At 42.4% G+C, this 15,586-nt stretch overlaps 2 protein-coding genes across 5 annotated transcripts; one reads left to right on the top strand and one right to left on the bottom strand.

The window, feature by feature from the left end:
* Positions 1-2,668: 2,668 nt before the first annotated feature.
* On the bottom strand, positions 2,669-8,325 carry setd4 (SET domain containing 4). 4 transcript variants are annotated; one of them, XM_029740555.1, is made up of 11 exons: positions 8,249-8,325; positions 7,523-7,607; positions 7,336-7,431; positions 7,186-7,223; positions 7,018-7,106; positions 6,192-6,621; positions 5,033-5,207; positions 4,679-4,763; positions 4,504-4,584; positions 3,653-3,776; positions 2,669-2,971 (listed from the first exon to the last, which is right to left on the bottom strand). In XM_029740555.1, exons 2-11 carry the CDS (start codon positions 7,596-7,598, stop codon positions 2,801-2,803), a joined length of 1,365 nt encoding a protein of 454 aa, XP_029596415.1. In that variant the 5' UTR covers positions 7,599-7,607; positions 8,249-8,325; the 3' UTR covers positions 2,669-2,800. The 4 variants fall into 4 exon arrangements, with proteins under 4 accessions (XP_029596415.1, XP_029596417.1, XP_029596414.1 ...); XM_029740557.1 differs by having other exon boundaries at positions 7,336-7,408; XM_029740554.1 differs by having other exon boundaries at positions 7,709-8,284.
* cbr1 (carbonyl reductase 1) lies at positions 8,296-10,447 on the top strand. The gene is made up of 4 exons (XM_029740558.1): positions 8,296-8,403; positions 8,780-9,061; positions 9,165-9,272; positions 9,586-10,447. Exons 2-4 carry the CDS (start codon positions 8,782-8,784, stop codon positions 10,020-10,022), a joined length of 825 nt encoding a protein of 274 aa, XP_029596418.1. The 5' UTR covers positions 8,296-8,403; positions 8,780-8,781; the 3' UTR covers positions 10,023-10,447.
* The last annotated feature ends 5,139 nt before the right edge of the window (positions 10,448-15,586 follow it).

Raw genomic sequence — 15,586 nt, 5'->3', positions numbered from 1 at the left:
GACCGGCGCAAATGTATATCAAAGTCTGTTCAAGAACATACAAGAAGTTTGAGGAAAATGTGTCATTCAGTACAAACCGTTCCGCAATGTAGCAAACGTTAACGTACCCCTGATGTCTGAGGTCGTTGACCTATCAATAGACAGGTTTCCATTGACCCAGGTTTATTCAACAAAAGCAATGTAGCAAAAAAATTATTGCGGTGTGTAATCGAAATGGCAGATATGAGACATTTTCTAAAGATGGACCAAAACATTTATATTTCTAACTTTCTTTGTTGCGACAAATTGACATTAACCGTTTTTCGAATAAGATTGCTGAATACTTTTAGGGTACGTGATGTCATCATCCACTCTACATTTAATATTAAATGCCTACTGCTTACAAAATAACATTTTTCCAACTATAAAAATAGCACAAGAATTGTCCTGACTTAAGAATACTTCCCCTTGCTTTTCTGGTTGGCTGAATGCAAGTTTCACCTTCCAATTATTTCAGTGCAAGTTTCAACATGGCACAGACAAGCCTAGGCAGCCGATAGTGCCTGCCCATGGGCGCTAGAGTCGAGGCTATACGTTGGCACATGAGATTTATTAGAATATGGCAAATATTAGTCAATTGTTGCCAGGAGTACAACTTTCACTGGGGACAGGGGGGACATATCCCCTCCACATTCTGAAATTGCATTTTTATAATTGGAATGTGATACAAAACGAGGCAACGGTGTGCTTTAGGACCATGCCGATGCCTCTGAGCGGTCAGGTAGGCTGTTTATCCAACTGGATTAAAAAAAAACATTTATGCCCCCAACACTTCTAAAACCAAAGTTGTGCCCCTGATTATTGCATTCTATCCATGCTGGCTTTTGCAGGCTACCTGAGACAAACATAGGTGGGAGGGCATACAGGCTGCTATTATTTTTGTTGTAAATTGTTTTTTAGGTGCGATGTCATTACGTCCCGCTGTTTTTAATCGACAAAATAGTTCAATGGAAATGCACCCTAGCAGGCAATTGTCGCATCTATTTTCTATGCAAACGTTCAAAAATGTTGACCAAAAAAATTAATCACTGGACAAGTTAATGGAAACATACAGTGAGGGGAAAAAAGTATTTGATCCCCTGCTGATTTTGTACGTTTGCCTACTAATAAAGAAATGATCAGTCTATAATTTTAATGGTAGGTTTATTTGAACAGTGAGAGACAGAATAACAAAAAAATCCAGAAAAACGCAGGTCAAATGTTATAAAATAATTAGCATTTTAATGAGGGAAATAAGTATTTGACCCCTCTGCAAAACATGACTTAGTACTTGGTGGCAAAACCCTTGTTGGCAATCAGAGGTCAGACGTTTCTTATAGTTGGCCACCAGGTTTGCACACATCTCAGGAGGGATTTTGTCCCACTCCTCTTTGCAGATCTTCTCCAAGTCATTAAGGTTTCGAGGCTGACGTTTGGCAACTCGAACCTTCAGCTCCCTCCACAGATTTTCTATGGGATTAAGGTCTGGAGACTGGCTAGGCCACTCCAGGACCGTAATGTGCTTCTTCTTGAGCCACTCCTTTGTTGCCTTGGCCGTGTGTTTTGGGTCATTGTCATGCTGGAATACCCATCCACGACCCATTTTCAATGCCCTGGCTGAGGGAAGGAGGTTCTCACCCAAGATTTGACGGTACATGGCCCCGTCCATCGTCCCTTTGATGCGGTGAAGTTGTCCTGTCCCCTTAGCAGAAAAACACCCCCAAAGCATAATGTTTCCACCTCCATGTTTGATGGTGGGGATGGTGTTCTTGGGGTCATAGGCAGCATTCCTCCTCCTCCAAACACGGCGAGTTGAGTTGATGCCAAAGAGCTCCATTTTGGTCTCATCTGACCACAACACTTTCACCAGTTGTCCTCTGAATCATTCAGATGTTCATTGGCAAACTTCAGACGGGCATGTATATGTGGTTTCTTGAGCAGGGGGACCTTGCGGGCGCTGCAGGATTTCAGTCCTTCACAGCGTAGTGCGTTACCAATTGTTTTCTTGGTGACTATGGTCCCAGCTGCCTTGAGATCATTGACAAGATCCTCCCGTGTAGTTCTGGGCTGATTCCTCACCGTTCTCATGATCATTGCAACTCCACGAGGTGAGATCTTGCATGGAGCCCCAGGCCGAGGGAGATTGACAGTTCTTTTGTGTTTTTTCCATTTGCGAATAATCGCACCAACTGTTGTCACCTTCTCGCCAAGCTGCTTGGCGATTGGTCTTTTAGCCCATTCCAGCCTTGTAAGCCTTGTAAGTCTACAATCTTATCCCTGACATCCTTGGAGAGCTCTTTGGTCTTGGCCATGGTGGAGAGTTTGGAATCTGATTGATTGCTTCTGTGGAAAGGTGTCTTTTATACAGGTAACAAACTTAGGAGCACTCCCTTTAAGAGTGTGCTCCTAATCTCAGCTCGTTACCTGTATAAAATACATCTGGGAGCCAGAAATCTTTCTGATTGAGAGGGGGTCAAATACTTATTTCCCTCATTAAAATGCAAATCATTTTATAACATTTTTGACCTGCGTTTTTCTGGATTTTTTTGTTTTTCTGTCTCTCACTGTTCAAATAAACCTACCATTAATTATAGACTGATCATTTCTTTGTCCGTGGGCAAACGTACAAAATCAGCAGGGGATCAAATACTTTTTTCCCTCACTGTAGCTAGTGACCGTGCCCTTTTGCTGATCCAATTCATTGCACTGATAATGAAACAGACATGGTTGTCTCCTCATACAAGCACAGCCAGTGATAGATAAAGTGACCGGTTCTGGAACGTCATACTAAGTTGTGCATGCTGTTCTGTCTGCTTGGCAACAATTGTTTCTGAAGACTCTGCAGCATTTCCTGGTTAAGACCCAAAATTCCTTGTTCCTCTCGTCGTAGCCATTCCACCACAGCTAGCTGCTCCTTGAGAGACGTGTCTGCCCTCTCTGTTAGTTGGGATATCTGGAAAAAGAGGATAAAGCCTCAACACAATTTCAAAACAAACTCATTGTAAGATCCTAGAATCAGCACATCAGCAAAATCCTAAATAAGCTTGCTCCACTCTGTCTGTAGGTGCAAGTATCTGTTAAAGTGGTCAATGGAGAATAACTGAAACCAATTAAAACTAGAATGTTATGGATATAGCCATGGGTATCAAGTGCAACTCACAACTACGGTACCTTGTCTTCATGATTTTCTTAGCTTTTCTGCTTTGCTCTTTGTGCTTTTCTGTGTCTGTTCTCTGCATTTCTTTCCTGCTCTCAATTTGTATGTATTCATTTTTGTCCACCTCTGCTCCTGAATTCTGTTTTTGTCTCTGACCTTCCTATATCTCACCTCTGTCGGTCTTCTTCATGAGTTTTTGTATTATTTCAGACAATCTAGTTTAAGTGATCGGCACTATACATACTGCCTTTTTGTTAAGGGTGACAGAGTTTCCAACCATTCTTTCTATTATATATGGACCTCCAAAGTTCTTGGTAATCCGGTCACCCTGAGGACCATTTTTCCTGCCATTAGAGACTGACATCTCTTTGCTTAAGTCACACCCCCATACTTTTTCATGACACGTTTTGTGAACGTCTATGGGTTTGCTTTTGGCTTTTTTCTATTTAAATTTCAGGTCTCTTTTTCCTACGGTACCTTGTCCAGAGCTCTAGTGTTGTCAACCATCAGGTAGTGACAAAGCCTAAGGGCTGCATCGACACTCCACTCCTCTCTGTCCTGGCTCACCACCGCCCCCAAGAGGACACTCTTCCAGAAAGGGCTGAAAGACATTCACACACTTCAAAATCATTCCAAATTTAAACAATCTTGATCTGCGATTGGTACACACATTTTGGGACTTATATTTAAATACACTACATGGCCAAATTAGTGGATTCGACCATTTCAGCCACACCCGTCGGTGACAAGTGTGTACAATTTAGCACACAGCCATACAATCGCAGTAGAATGGCCCATACTGAAGAGCTCAGTGACTTTCAATGCAGTACTGTCATAGGATGCCACCTTTCCAACAAGTCAGTTTGTCAAATTTCTGCCCTGTTAGAGCTGCCCCAGTAATTAAGTGCTGTTATTGTGAAGCTCACTACCATTGGATTCTGGACAGTGGAAACAAGTTGTCTGGAGTGATGAATCACACTTCACCATCTGGCAGTCCGGTAGACAAATCTGGGTTTGGCAGATGCCAGGAGAACGCTACCTGCCTGAATGCAGAGTGCCAACTGGAGCTGTTTTTCATGGTTCAGGCTAGGCACCTTAGTTCCAGTAAAGGGAAATCTTAAAATCTTAACAATGACCTTCTAGACAATTCTGTGCTTTCAACTTTGTGTCAACAGTTTTTGGAGAAGGCCCTTTTCTGTTTCAGCATGACAATGCCCCCGTGCACAAAGCGAGGTCCATACAGAAATGGTTTGTCGAGATCGGTGTGTTTTGAATGTTTTGCAGCTGCTGTTGATTGTGTTATAAAACTCAAAGATTATATTTCTTACTATTGTTCTGTCTTAAGTGACAGCAGCCTGAGGGCGGTCATCAGTCTCCAGGAGGGCCCATCCAAACTAAGGGTCAAGTTTCTGTTTTAGAGAGAGAGAGCAAGTGAACTCATGGTACTGTAAATACTGGCATCTGTACAAGACAGCAGTAAGTTGTGATGCTGATAACACTTACGCTAAAAAGTCATTTTTCTTCAGGAAGAGTAGCTTCTGTGCCAGCTGATTTATGTCTGTTATACAGATGCACTGTTGAAGGATAACTGGAAAACACATGAATAACCAAAAAAAAACAAGTCAATTGGCTCTATTGTTTGGAAATTGGGATAGAGACAGTAATAAATGCATACTAAATATTACAGCAAACATAAGGCCAAACTAACTTGAGGTGCGAGCTCTAACTTTTGCGTACATCATGCATTGATGTCAATGGAGTGCAGAACACAAGTTAGGATTGAGACCATGAACATAATCGTTGCTGAAAAGAACTGGTCCGTGTACCGTTTTATCCCACAAAGCTAGCCTTCCTTACCTTGGTCCACATACACCACACTGTGAGGGTTTCCAGGAGCAACAAACCCATACTCTAACAGGAGACGTTGGTTGTCATGGGGACCGTAGCAGATAAAAGCCTGCTGGAATCTCTTGCAGCCTTGGACGCTACGGATCTCATAGCACCTGCTCACATGGCTGAAGCTCGCCTTTACCTGAGGACATAGTACATTTTGATACTTAACTCTGATACCTTCAACTTGAACTGTCACCAGACAGAGATGTCAATATATATATATACACATGTCTGAATATGCAGGCCATGGAAGAACTAGGACATTTTCAGCTTCCAGCAATTGTGTACAGATCCTTGCGACATCATAGGGCCGTGCATTATCATGCTGAAACATGAGGTGATGGCAGAGGATGAATGGCAAGACAATGGGGTCTCAGGATCTTGTCACGGTATGTCTGTGCATTCAAATTGCCATCAATAAAATGCAATTGTGTTTGTTGTCCCTAGCTTATGCTTGCCCATATCATAACCTCACCGCCACCGAGGGGTACTCTGTTCACAACATTGACATCAGCAAACCGGTCACCCACACGACGCCATACACGTGGTTTGCGATTGTGAGGCCGGTTGGACGTACTACCAAATTCTCTAAAACGACGTTAGAGGCTTCTAAATGAACATTCAATTCTCTGACAACAGCTCTGGTGGACATTCCTGTAGTCAGCATGCCAATGGCACACTCCCTCAACTTGAGACATCTTTGGCATTGTGTTGTGACACAAAACTGCACATTTTAGAGTGGCCTTTTATTGTCCCCAGCACAAGGTGAACCTGTGTAATGATCATGCTGTTCAATCAGCTTCTTGATATGCCACACCTGTCAGGTGGATGGGATATCTTGGCAAAGGAGAAATGTTCACTAGCAGGGCATGTAAACAAATTTGTGCACAAAATTTGAGAGCAATAAGCTTTGTGCATTTGGAAAATTTGGGGGATCTTATTTCAGCTCATGAAACCAACACTTTACATGTTGTGTTTATATTTTTGTTGGAATCTAAACTGAATATTGTTCCATTTCACTGCTGTTTCACTTCAGTGAACAGAGCAGAATTCAGTTTGGATTCCAGGTTAGTAATGACTAAGTTGTGTGTTCCTACATTGTAGGTGCAGTCACTGGTCTCACCTGTATGGCTGGGCAGTGGTTGAGCAGGTCCAGGTAGGGGGCTAAGGCATACACATTTCTCTCCCTGGACATGTAGGGGCTGTGATGGTGCTCCATGTACACAGTGCGCGTGTTCACACTGCACCATGCCCAACGCAGTGCATCATGCGTGAACACACTCTCCACAGGCTGACTGAAGAGAGGCTGGAGGGAACTGAAGAAGTCCAACGAAGAGGAGTGCAGCTCCTGAACCACGGCTCTCTGCTCCAGGGCCTTCCCACTCAGACTCCCCGGCAGCAGGTTGATGACCTCATCTGAGAAGTAAGCAGGGCACGTGTATTTTTGGGGCAGGACGTCGATGTAGGGCTTCCATTCTGCACGTTGGCCAAAATGTCTCTCAGAAATGAGGAAAGCACAGAGGGCTAAGAGAGGAGACACAGGTGGTTTCCATCTAGGAGAGGATTTAATAAAACATATCAACAAACTAGAAATATAAATATTTAGATTTTTTTTTTTTTTTTACCAGATAGCTTTATGTATTTGAACCAGACTTGAACATCAAGTTCTCAGCAGAGAACATTTTTAAATGGAAACCGTTAACTCTAAACTCTGCAACGTGACGTAAAAGCTGTCGAGTTCCGTTTAGTTTTGAAATGGAAGTTGTAGTTAATTATTTTGAAACTGGGTAGCAGAGAGAAATTCCTATTAACTTCAACTTCTGTTTAAGAGCAGCTTTTACGTCAAGTTGCAGAGCATTGAGTAAACGGTTTCCACTGCAAAAATGTTTCTACTGTGTGTGACCAATGAAGACACCCTTGGTGTGTGTGTGATGCTGTTTATGTGTTACCTTTCTATGTATTCACCAATGTAGCTCCTTAGAACAGTAGAGGTAGTTAAAAGGCATTTTTCAGGTAAGGAGATCACCAAATCGTCAGCCTAAAATCAATCAGAACAAGAGTTAAGGCGTGCTGGAACCAAATTGGTATTTTAAGTAAAAGACAGATATTCTCATAACCTTGATAGGCTGTAAGGTCATCAGTCCACGTCCTGTGTCTGTAAAGAAAAAGACAAAGCTGCTGGTTAGAAATGTATGAAGAATAGAAGACAACTCTTTATCCAAATGTATAACGTTTTGGCATCCATCTTGGCTCCGAAGGATTTCTACCTGAGAAGTGTGCAGGTACTAGAAGCTTGGAGCTGAAGCCTCTCTGTTGCAGCCATCTTCTTAGAGCCACAAACTGTGGTTCATGAGATAGTGTCACTGGAGAGGTAACAAATAGCACCACAAAGTAAGGCTAAGAAACATGAACCCAATTTGAGAATTATGAGGTTGTGACAGTAATGATTTGCACCTGACTGAACAGTTGTTTCTCTGCACTCCCGTTGCCTCTTCTTTCTCGCCCTTCTCCCATGTTGCTTTCTCGTCATGATGATGGGCTTTGTGATGGGAAATCAGATCCATAGACATTCGTATTAAGTGGCAAACTCCCTGTGTTCTAATGTTGATAATAATCCCACTCATGCCTCCATTAACTCACTGTAATGGTTATGTTGTTGAACTGTAAACATGTCGTTTTGATGTTCGTGGCTAGCTAATGCTGTTGCTAAACCCGTTTTGACATTAGTAATATGTAACGTTAGTATATCATATGGCCAAGAAATAAACGACTGGCTAGCTAACATAACTACTTTTGCGTTTACCCAACTGTTTGACCAAGCAGCATGTGGTTGCGGTTATGGCTAGAGGGGATACCGCTAAAGGTGATTATTTTTATTTTTTTCCCCTTCTTTTTTAGTGCATTTTAGCTAACCGTTTTCCTAACCTTAACCTTATTGTCCTAACCTGCTACGTTAATTATCCTAACCTGCAGCGTAAATTCTAACCTGCTACGAGAAGTCAATTCTGATACAAACTGTATCCCATCTAGTCAACAAACTGTATCCCAAACCAGTGGCGTCACAAGTATCTCTCAGTAGGCTATCCCTATCCGTCTTGAATTATGTTAAAATACAATTATAATAGCATAGACAGATTAGAATTGTGTAAAAATTGATTTTGTAATTCAGCGCATGCTCACCCGGATCTACATTTTAGTTTGTTGTTCCGGTTCTGCGCAGTAGGCTGTTAATGTTACGGAAGCTAGCAAGTAGCCTGAAGAGTGTCAACCTCAGTGGTTTGAAGCCAGTTCTGTGACAATACTGTACGACACGTCAAGAGTACCCCCACTGTAAAGTAAGTACATCAAAACTGCTGTACCATCGACTAACCTAACTGCTTCTGTTTTAGTCACTTCAATTTAGCACACAACTAACTAACGTTAGCAAATTAGAACATATCTCTAGTTTGAGCAGCAAAGCGCTCTAGAGTTGTCAGTCATAAACCCTGTCAGAAAATGGTTCTCTGCCTGGAGTGTATTCATTAGTCGGATTCCGTTGCAGAAATGTTTTGCCATGGAAACTGTGTAGCTACTCCAAACGAAAAACGTTTCGCAACGCAAACGAGAGTTTCTATTGGACAAATCCAGATCCTCATATAGTTTTTCAACGGAATCTGGCTAATGAATACACCTCTGGTATAATCTAATTCTCTCGTAAACTTTGCATTTCAGCTATGCCAAAAGTTGCACTGGTGACGGGTTCCAATAAGGGGATTGGATTTGCAATTGTGCGGTCGCTTTGCAAGCAATTCAATGGGGATGTTTTCCTCAGTAGCCGGGATGCTGGCCGTGGAACAGCGGCTGTGGAGAGCCTGAATTCTGAAGGGCTGAAACCCATCTTCCAACAGCTTGACATCAACGACCCAGAAAGTGTGCGCGCTGCCCGAGATTTCTTCAATGAGAAATATGGTGGCCTTGATGTGCTCATTAACAATGCTGGGATTGCCTTTAAAAGTACGGAAATAAGTTGACAGAATATAATAGCTACTATGATTGGCCATAATGATGCTATATGATGCCCCTTTGATCTGAGAGATGACTGATGTTTATTTTACAGACGCTGATACTACACCCTTTGGAACCCAAGCTGAGGTGACTCTCAAAACTAACTTCTTTGCCACAAGAGACATGTGCAATGAGTTTCTCCCCATCATCAAACCAGGAGGTAATACTGTTAGAACAAGCCAACTGACAGATGGAACACTGACGCATAGCAATAGATTGTAGAGCCTATCCCCTGGAACAGAGGGACCTTTTATGACCACACATCATTGTGTTTTATCACTTCAGAACAATGATGTTCTGTGACCATACACATTCTAGGACCCTTTGTTTTTTCCTGTGCCACAGAACCTCACAACCACGTTACCCGCCCTCTCTCATAGTCATAGGGTTATTTTGCTGTGTCAATTGACAGTAGATACCTGTAAGTGTTTATTTTACTAACAACACAGTTGTTTGTGTCTGTCTGTCCTCAGGGAGGGTGGTGAACGTGTCTAGTGTTATGAGCTCCATCGCCCTGAACCGCTGCAGCCCTGAACTCCAGGCCCGGTTCCGCAGCAATGACATCACAGAGGAGGAGCTGGTGGGGCTGATGGAGAGGTTTGTCCAGGAGGCCCAGGCAGGGGCGCACTCCCAGGGGGGCTGGCCCGACACAGCCTACGGTGTGTCCAAAACAGGCCTCACCGTGCTCTCCAGGATCCACGCCCGCAAGCTGGGGCATGAGAGACCAGCTGATCAGATCCTTCTGAATGCGTGCTGCCCGGGCTGGGTGAGGACCGATATGGCTGGGCCCAACGCCACCAAGTCACCTGACGAGGGCGCCATCACCCCCGTTTACCTGGCCCTGCTTCCTGCGGGGGCTGGGGAGCCGCAGGGACAGTTTGTGATGGACAAGAAGGTCCATCCGTGGTGAGGATTAGGTTATCGAGTAATGTGTGTATTCTGGAGGGGTTTACAGAGTCTGGCTGTTCTTATCTGTGGGAATGAGGGTTAAATGCACTGTATACATTGGAAAGGACAACATCACAGGAAAATTCAGGAATGTTGATTTTGGTACACAAAAATGTGTAAACCCAGGTGTAATTATTTTTTTTTTAATCCAATCTCACTCTAATAGTGTTTTTCAGGTCAATGGAATTAACCATGTTTTTAACACCTATGTATGATATTGTATTTATTCAACATTTTACAAGCTGAACTTATTTTCACAAAATCAGGTGGGGCTCTGTTTACCAAAAAAATAGTTTTGCCTGTTATTTTGGCATTAATATGTCACATATCAGTTTGCAAACAATGTAATTTCATGAAAATCATTTAGTTAATAAAGCTGCATACAAACTTGGTCTTTTGCTTTCTTGAATAAGGCAGCTCCACGATGCAGGCGTTTCAGCCTAGCTCAGTGCTTTCTGTGGTGGGGCAGCCAGCGGAAAATACGGAGCGTAGGGGTTGGTAATGTTCTCTAGTTGCACTGTGATTGGCTCAGTGTTCTGTCACTCATGGGGACCCTACGTCACCGAAACTGCGGGTAGAACTCGAAAATTCAAGGCCTTTGGGTGGTGTCATAGTTACATTAGAAGTGCCCATCCAAGAAGGCTCAAGGTCGTTGGCCATAGATAAAATGACGTAAAATCACATATCTACAGTACTTCCAAAATCTTCGCAAGCTAGCAGTCATCATCATGAATCAAGTTGACAATCTACTGGCAAATCCTAGTCATATGAAGAGAAATAATGAAGAGCAATTATAGATAAAACGTATCAGTGCTCATTGGACATAAACATTACAGAAGTTGGAAATTGCAAATTCAACAATGAGGGGTTTGCAAGCATTGCAAAGCAATCACTAGCCTGCTATTCAGTGGAGTGGGTGTGTGGTCCAAGTCTGAGCTTAAGGGTCTCTTTTTAAACATTGGACATACTGTCAATCCAGCATGACTTCTGCCACGCTCAAAACAACTGGAAACTCGGAACTCTGACTTCAGTGAGCTCAAGACAACTGGGAACTCAGAATAAAACGAGCTCAGACTGGGCAAATAAGTTTTGAATGGTCATCAAACTCAGAATTGCAAGTCGGGAACTCAGCTCCGACCTGAAGATCACTGATGATTTGTCATCATGATTCAACCTTTTCCGAGTTCCCAGTTGTCTTGAAAGCACCATAAATCCAGAGAATGGAAGACTTTGATGACAAAGTTTGATAACAAAATTTGCCCACAAAGGGCCACCGCACCACCTTCCTGTTCAAGTGAGCACAAAAATGTCTTGTATGCTGCTGCATAAATGATGTAATATGCCAGGGACATATATATATATATATACTGTAGCTAAGAAAGTAATACTAAGTGTATGTTGTGTAGTAAGCTCTTAGTAGCCAATGTGCCTCACCCTAATAATTTTGTGCCTTTTCCCTTCATAATTTTACCTACTGTCTGACTTGGTGGTGCACATGTAGCATATAGCCTGTTTAAGAGAAATGTCATCATCGAATATTTTAAGAGCTTTCATTGTCTTCTTATATGCCCCATTTATTTATCCTACGGTTCTGACTTGGTGTACAGGGAGAATACTTTAAGAATGGCCCATGTTCTGAATTCTGTCGCTGTACATTTCAAAAGTGCTGAACAAATAGTTATATTGACTACGTCCATCCTAGCTCACTCATTAATGTCTTAATCTAATTTACCCTTACGCCACAGTTTGTACATCTCAATTGTCAGTAGACCACATTTGTTTAAGCAAGTCAGCCACATCAGCTATGCTTTTTTAAAAGGCAGTAAATAAGGCTGAATTAACTGTTTCGCTGTCAGACAAGGCTCTGCTGATAGGTGTAGCAGTAGTAAGGTGTTGGGACTCTTCTGTTGGCCCTAACAGTTTATGGGCACCGTTTGTCACCGTTATTGTGATTAATATATTGTTTAGTGTTGTGGCTTTGCTGGCATGCATCCATTTTTTCCCCACCAAGATTTAAATGCCAAAATCGCCACTGCACACAATGTATCATGCTTAGTTAGATGTGCTTATGTGTGGGGAAATACAGCACATTGTGTATGCATTGTGACTTTTAATCGTGTATCTTTTTGATATTCACTCGTCTTTCTTTTTATTGTGGACTATTAAAGGCGCAAAATGATGTAGAAATGTTCTCGTTGAAAAAAATGGTTGTGTTCTGAATCATTGCTCCATCTTAACTGCTGTGAAAGATAACCCAAAATATAGTATTTTCAAAAATGTTGAAGCTGGTGTAAAACAAAGTAAAAAGACTAAAACAAAACAGAGGTAGGTCAGGATTTTACAACTCTATGTTAGATGGTTCCGCACCATTAAAGTAGTCTTTGGGCCAGGATAAACTGTAATTCAAAGTTTGTTTTTCTTTAAACAGTGTCACGAAATGGCTCGAAGCCCGTAACAAAAAGGGAGACAACAGAGAAGGAATAACAAAAATATTTAATAACTGAAGAAACCTATATACAGTGGTGTATGTAGCCAGTAGTGTAAGTGAGTGGTTGCGTGCATAGATGTGTTGAAAGGTGCCCCAACCCAAAAATGTGTCTGCATGGAGAGAGCCTCCTCAATGAATGGGGAAGAGGTGGGAATATCAAAAGAAATCAGCCAAGACCTCTGGTTCATCCTTGGGAGCAATTTCCAAACGCCTGAAGGTACCACGCTCATCTGTACAAACAATAGTACGCAAGTATAAACACCATGGGACCACGCAGCCGTCATACCGCTCAGGAAGGAGATGTGTTCTGTCTCCTAGAGATGAATGTACTTTGGTGCGAAAAGGGAAAATCAATCCCAGAACAACAGCAAAGGACCTTGTGAAGATGCTGGAGGAAACAGGTACAAAAGTATCTATATCCACAGTAAAGCGTGTCCTATATCGACATAACTTGAAAGGCCACTCAGCAAGGAAGAAGCCACTGCTCCAAAACCGCCATAAAAAAAGCCAGACTACGGTTTGCAACTGCACATGGGGACAAAGATCATACTTTTTGGAGAAATGTCCTCTGGTCTGATGAATCAAAAATAGAACTGTTTGGCCATAATGACCATCGTTATGTTTGGAGGAAAAAAGGGGATGCCTGCAAGCTGAAGAACACCATCCCAAACGTGAAGGACGGGGGTGGCAGCATCATGTTGTTGGGGTGCTTTGCTGCAGGAGGGACTGGTGCACTTCACAAAATAGATGGCATCATGAGGTAGGAAAATTATGTGGATATATTGAAGCAACATCTCAAGACATCAGTCAGGAAGTTAAAGCTTGGTCGCAAATGACCCCAAGCATACTTCCAAAGTTGTGGCAAAATGGCTTAAGGACAACAAAGTCAAGGTATTGGAGTGGCCATCACAAAGCCCTGACCTCAATCCTATAGGCAGTTAACCCACTGTTCCTAGGCCATCATTGAAAATAAGAATTTGTTCTTAACTGACTTGCCTAGTTAAATAAAGGTCAAATAAAATGTAAAAAAATAAAAATAGAAAATGTGTGGACAGAACTGAAAAAGCGTGTGCGAGCAAGGAGGCCTACAAACGTGACTCAGTTCCACCAGCTCTGTCAGGAGGAATGGGCCAAAATTCACCCAACTAACTGTGGGAAGCTTGTGGAAGGCTACCCGAAATGTTTGACCCAAGTTAAACAATTTAAAGGCAATGCTACCAAATACTAATTGAGTGTATGTAAACTTCTGACCCATTGGGAATGTGATTAAAGAAATAAAAGCTGAAATAAATAATTCTCTCAACTATTATTCTGACATTTCACATTTTTAAAATAAAGTGGTGATCCTAACATTCCTAAGACGGGTTGTTTTTTACTAGGATTAAATGTAAGGAATTGTGAAAAACTGAGTTTAAATGTATTTGGCTAAGGTGTATGTAAACTTCCGACTTCAATTGTAAGTATTCACACCCCTTTGCTATGACACTCCAAATTGAGCTCAGATGCATCCAATTTCCTATGATCATCCTTGATATGTGGCCAATTCAATTGTTTGGACATGATTTAGAAAGTAACACACCTGTCTATATAAGGTCCCACAGTTGATAGTGCATGTCAGGGTGAGAGCAGGAAGACATGGCGCCAGGGGTGAAAATGGAGGAAGCGGATGTTCTGTTTGAATCAGCTGGCGTGTATTTGGGTTATATGAGATTCCCTGTGAGAGCCTTCGTGCCAAAATGGGGGAGAATTACAGTATGTGCCAGCTGAGTCTAAACGCTGCAATTCTGGTGAACATGCACCCGAATTTCTGAAGTGTCCTGTTGGGGTGAAGGAGACAGAGGTGTCAAGAATAAGGGCTGTCCAGAATGTCTCCTATCCAGAGGGGTTGAGAAGAGCGGAAGAAAGGAGTGAAGTTGAAGAAGTAATGGTAGTAGGAGTAAATGAGACACCAGATGATGTTCCTTGTCAACAGAGGGATCCTGACATGTTGCATGTGAAGAAGGTGGATACTTTGGTTATCAACTGCACAGCGGAGCACAGTGGTCTCCATCATTTGGAAATTGAAAAAAATATGGAGCTACCCAGACTCTGCCTAGAGCTGGCCATCTGACCAAGCTGAGCAACCGGGCAAGACGGACCTTGGTCAGGGAAGTGACCAACAACCCAATGACTACTCTGACAAAACTACAGAGTTCCTTGGCTGAAATGAGAGAACCTGCCAGAAGGACAACAGTCTCGACAGCACTTCAACAATCTGGGCTTTATGGGAGAGTGGCCAGACAGAAGCCACTCCTGAGAAAAAGGCACATGACCTGGAGTTTGCAAAAAGGCACGTGAAAGTCTGAGCATAATACAAAAGATTATGTGGTCTGATGAGACAAAAATGTAACTATTTGGCCTGAATGGAAAAAAGCTGTCTGGAGAAAAACTTGGCACAGCTCATCACCCATCTATCACCATCCCTACCATGAAGCACAGTGGTGGCAGCATCGTGCTATGGAGATGCTTTTCAGAGGCAGGGACTGAGAGACTGGTAAGGATAGAGGGAACAATGAACGGAGCTAAATAGTGCAATCGACCTTAGACTGGGGAAGATGTATGTTCCAACAGGACTAGCATACAGCCAAAGCAACACTGGAATGACTTCAGAACAAGAATGTGAAAGTCCTGGAGTGGCCAAGCTAAAAGTCCAGACAATCTTTGGAAAGACGTAGATTGCTGTTCACTTGCGATCCCCATCTAACAGAGCTTGAGAAAATCCCCAAATCCAGATGTGTAAAGCTGATAGACACCCAAGATGACACAAAGCTGTAATCGTCTCCAAAGGTGCGTCTACAAAGTATTGACTCAGGGGTGTGAATACTTATGTAAATTAGATATTGCTGTATTTAATTTAATACATTTGCAAAAATGTCTTAACATGTTTTCACTGTCATTATGTGGTTTTGTGTTTAGATGGGCGAGGGAGGAAAAAACAGTAATCCATTTTGAATTCAGGCTCTAACACAACAAAATGTTGAATAAGTAAAATATACATT

Source organism: Salmo trutta, chromosome 39 (assembly GCF_901001165.1).
Source record: "Salmo trutta chromosome 39, fSalTru1.1, whole genome shotgun sequence".
Taxonomy (NCBI): Eukaryota; Metazoa; Chordata; class Actinopteri; order Salmoniformes; family Salmonidae; genus Salmo; species Salmo trutta.
The sequence above is the reverse complement of the archived record's forward strand: the minus strand, read 5'-3'. Positions and strand labels throughout refer to the sequence as shown.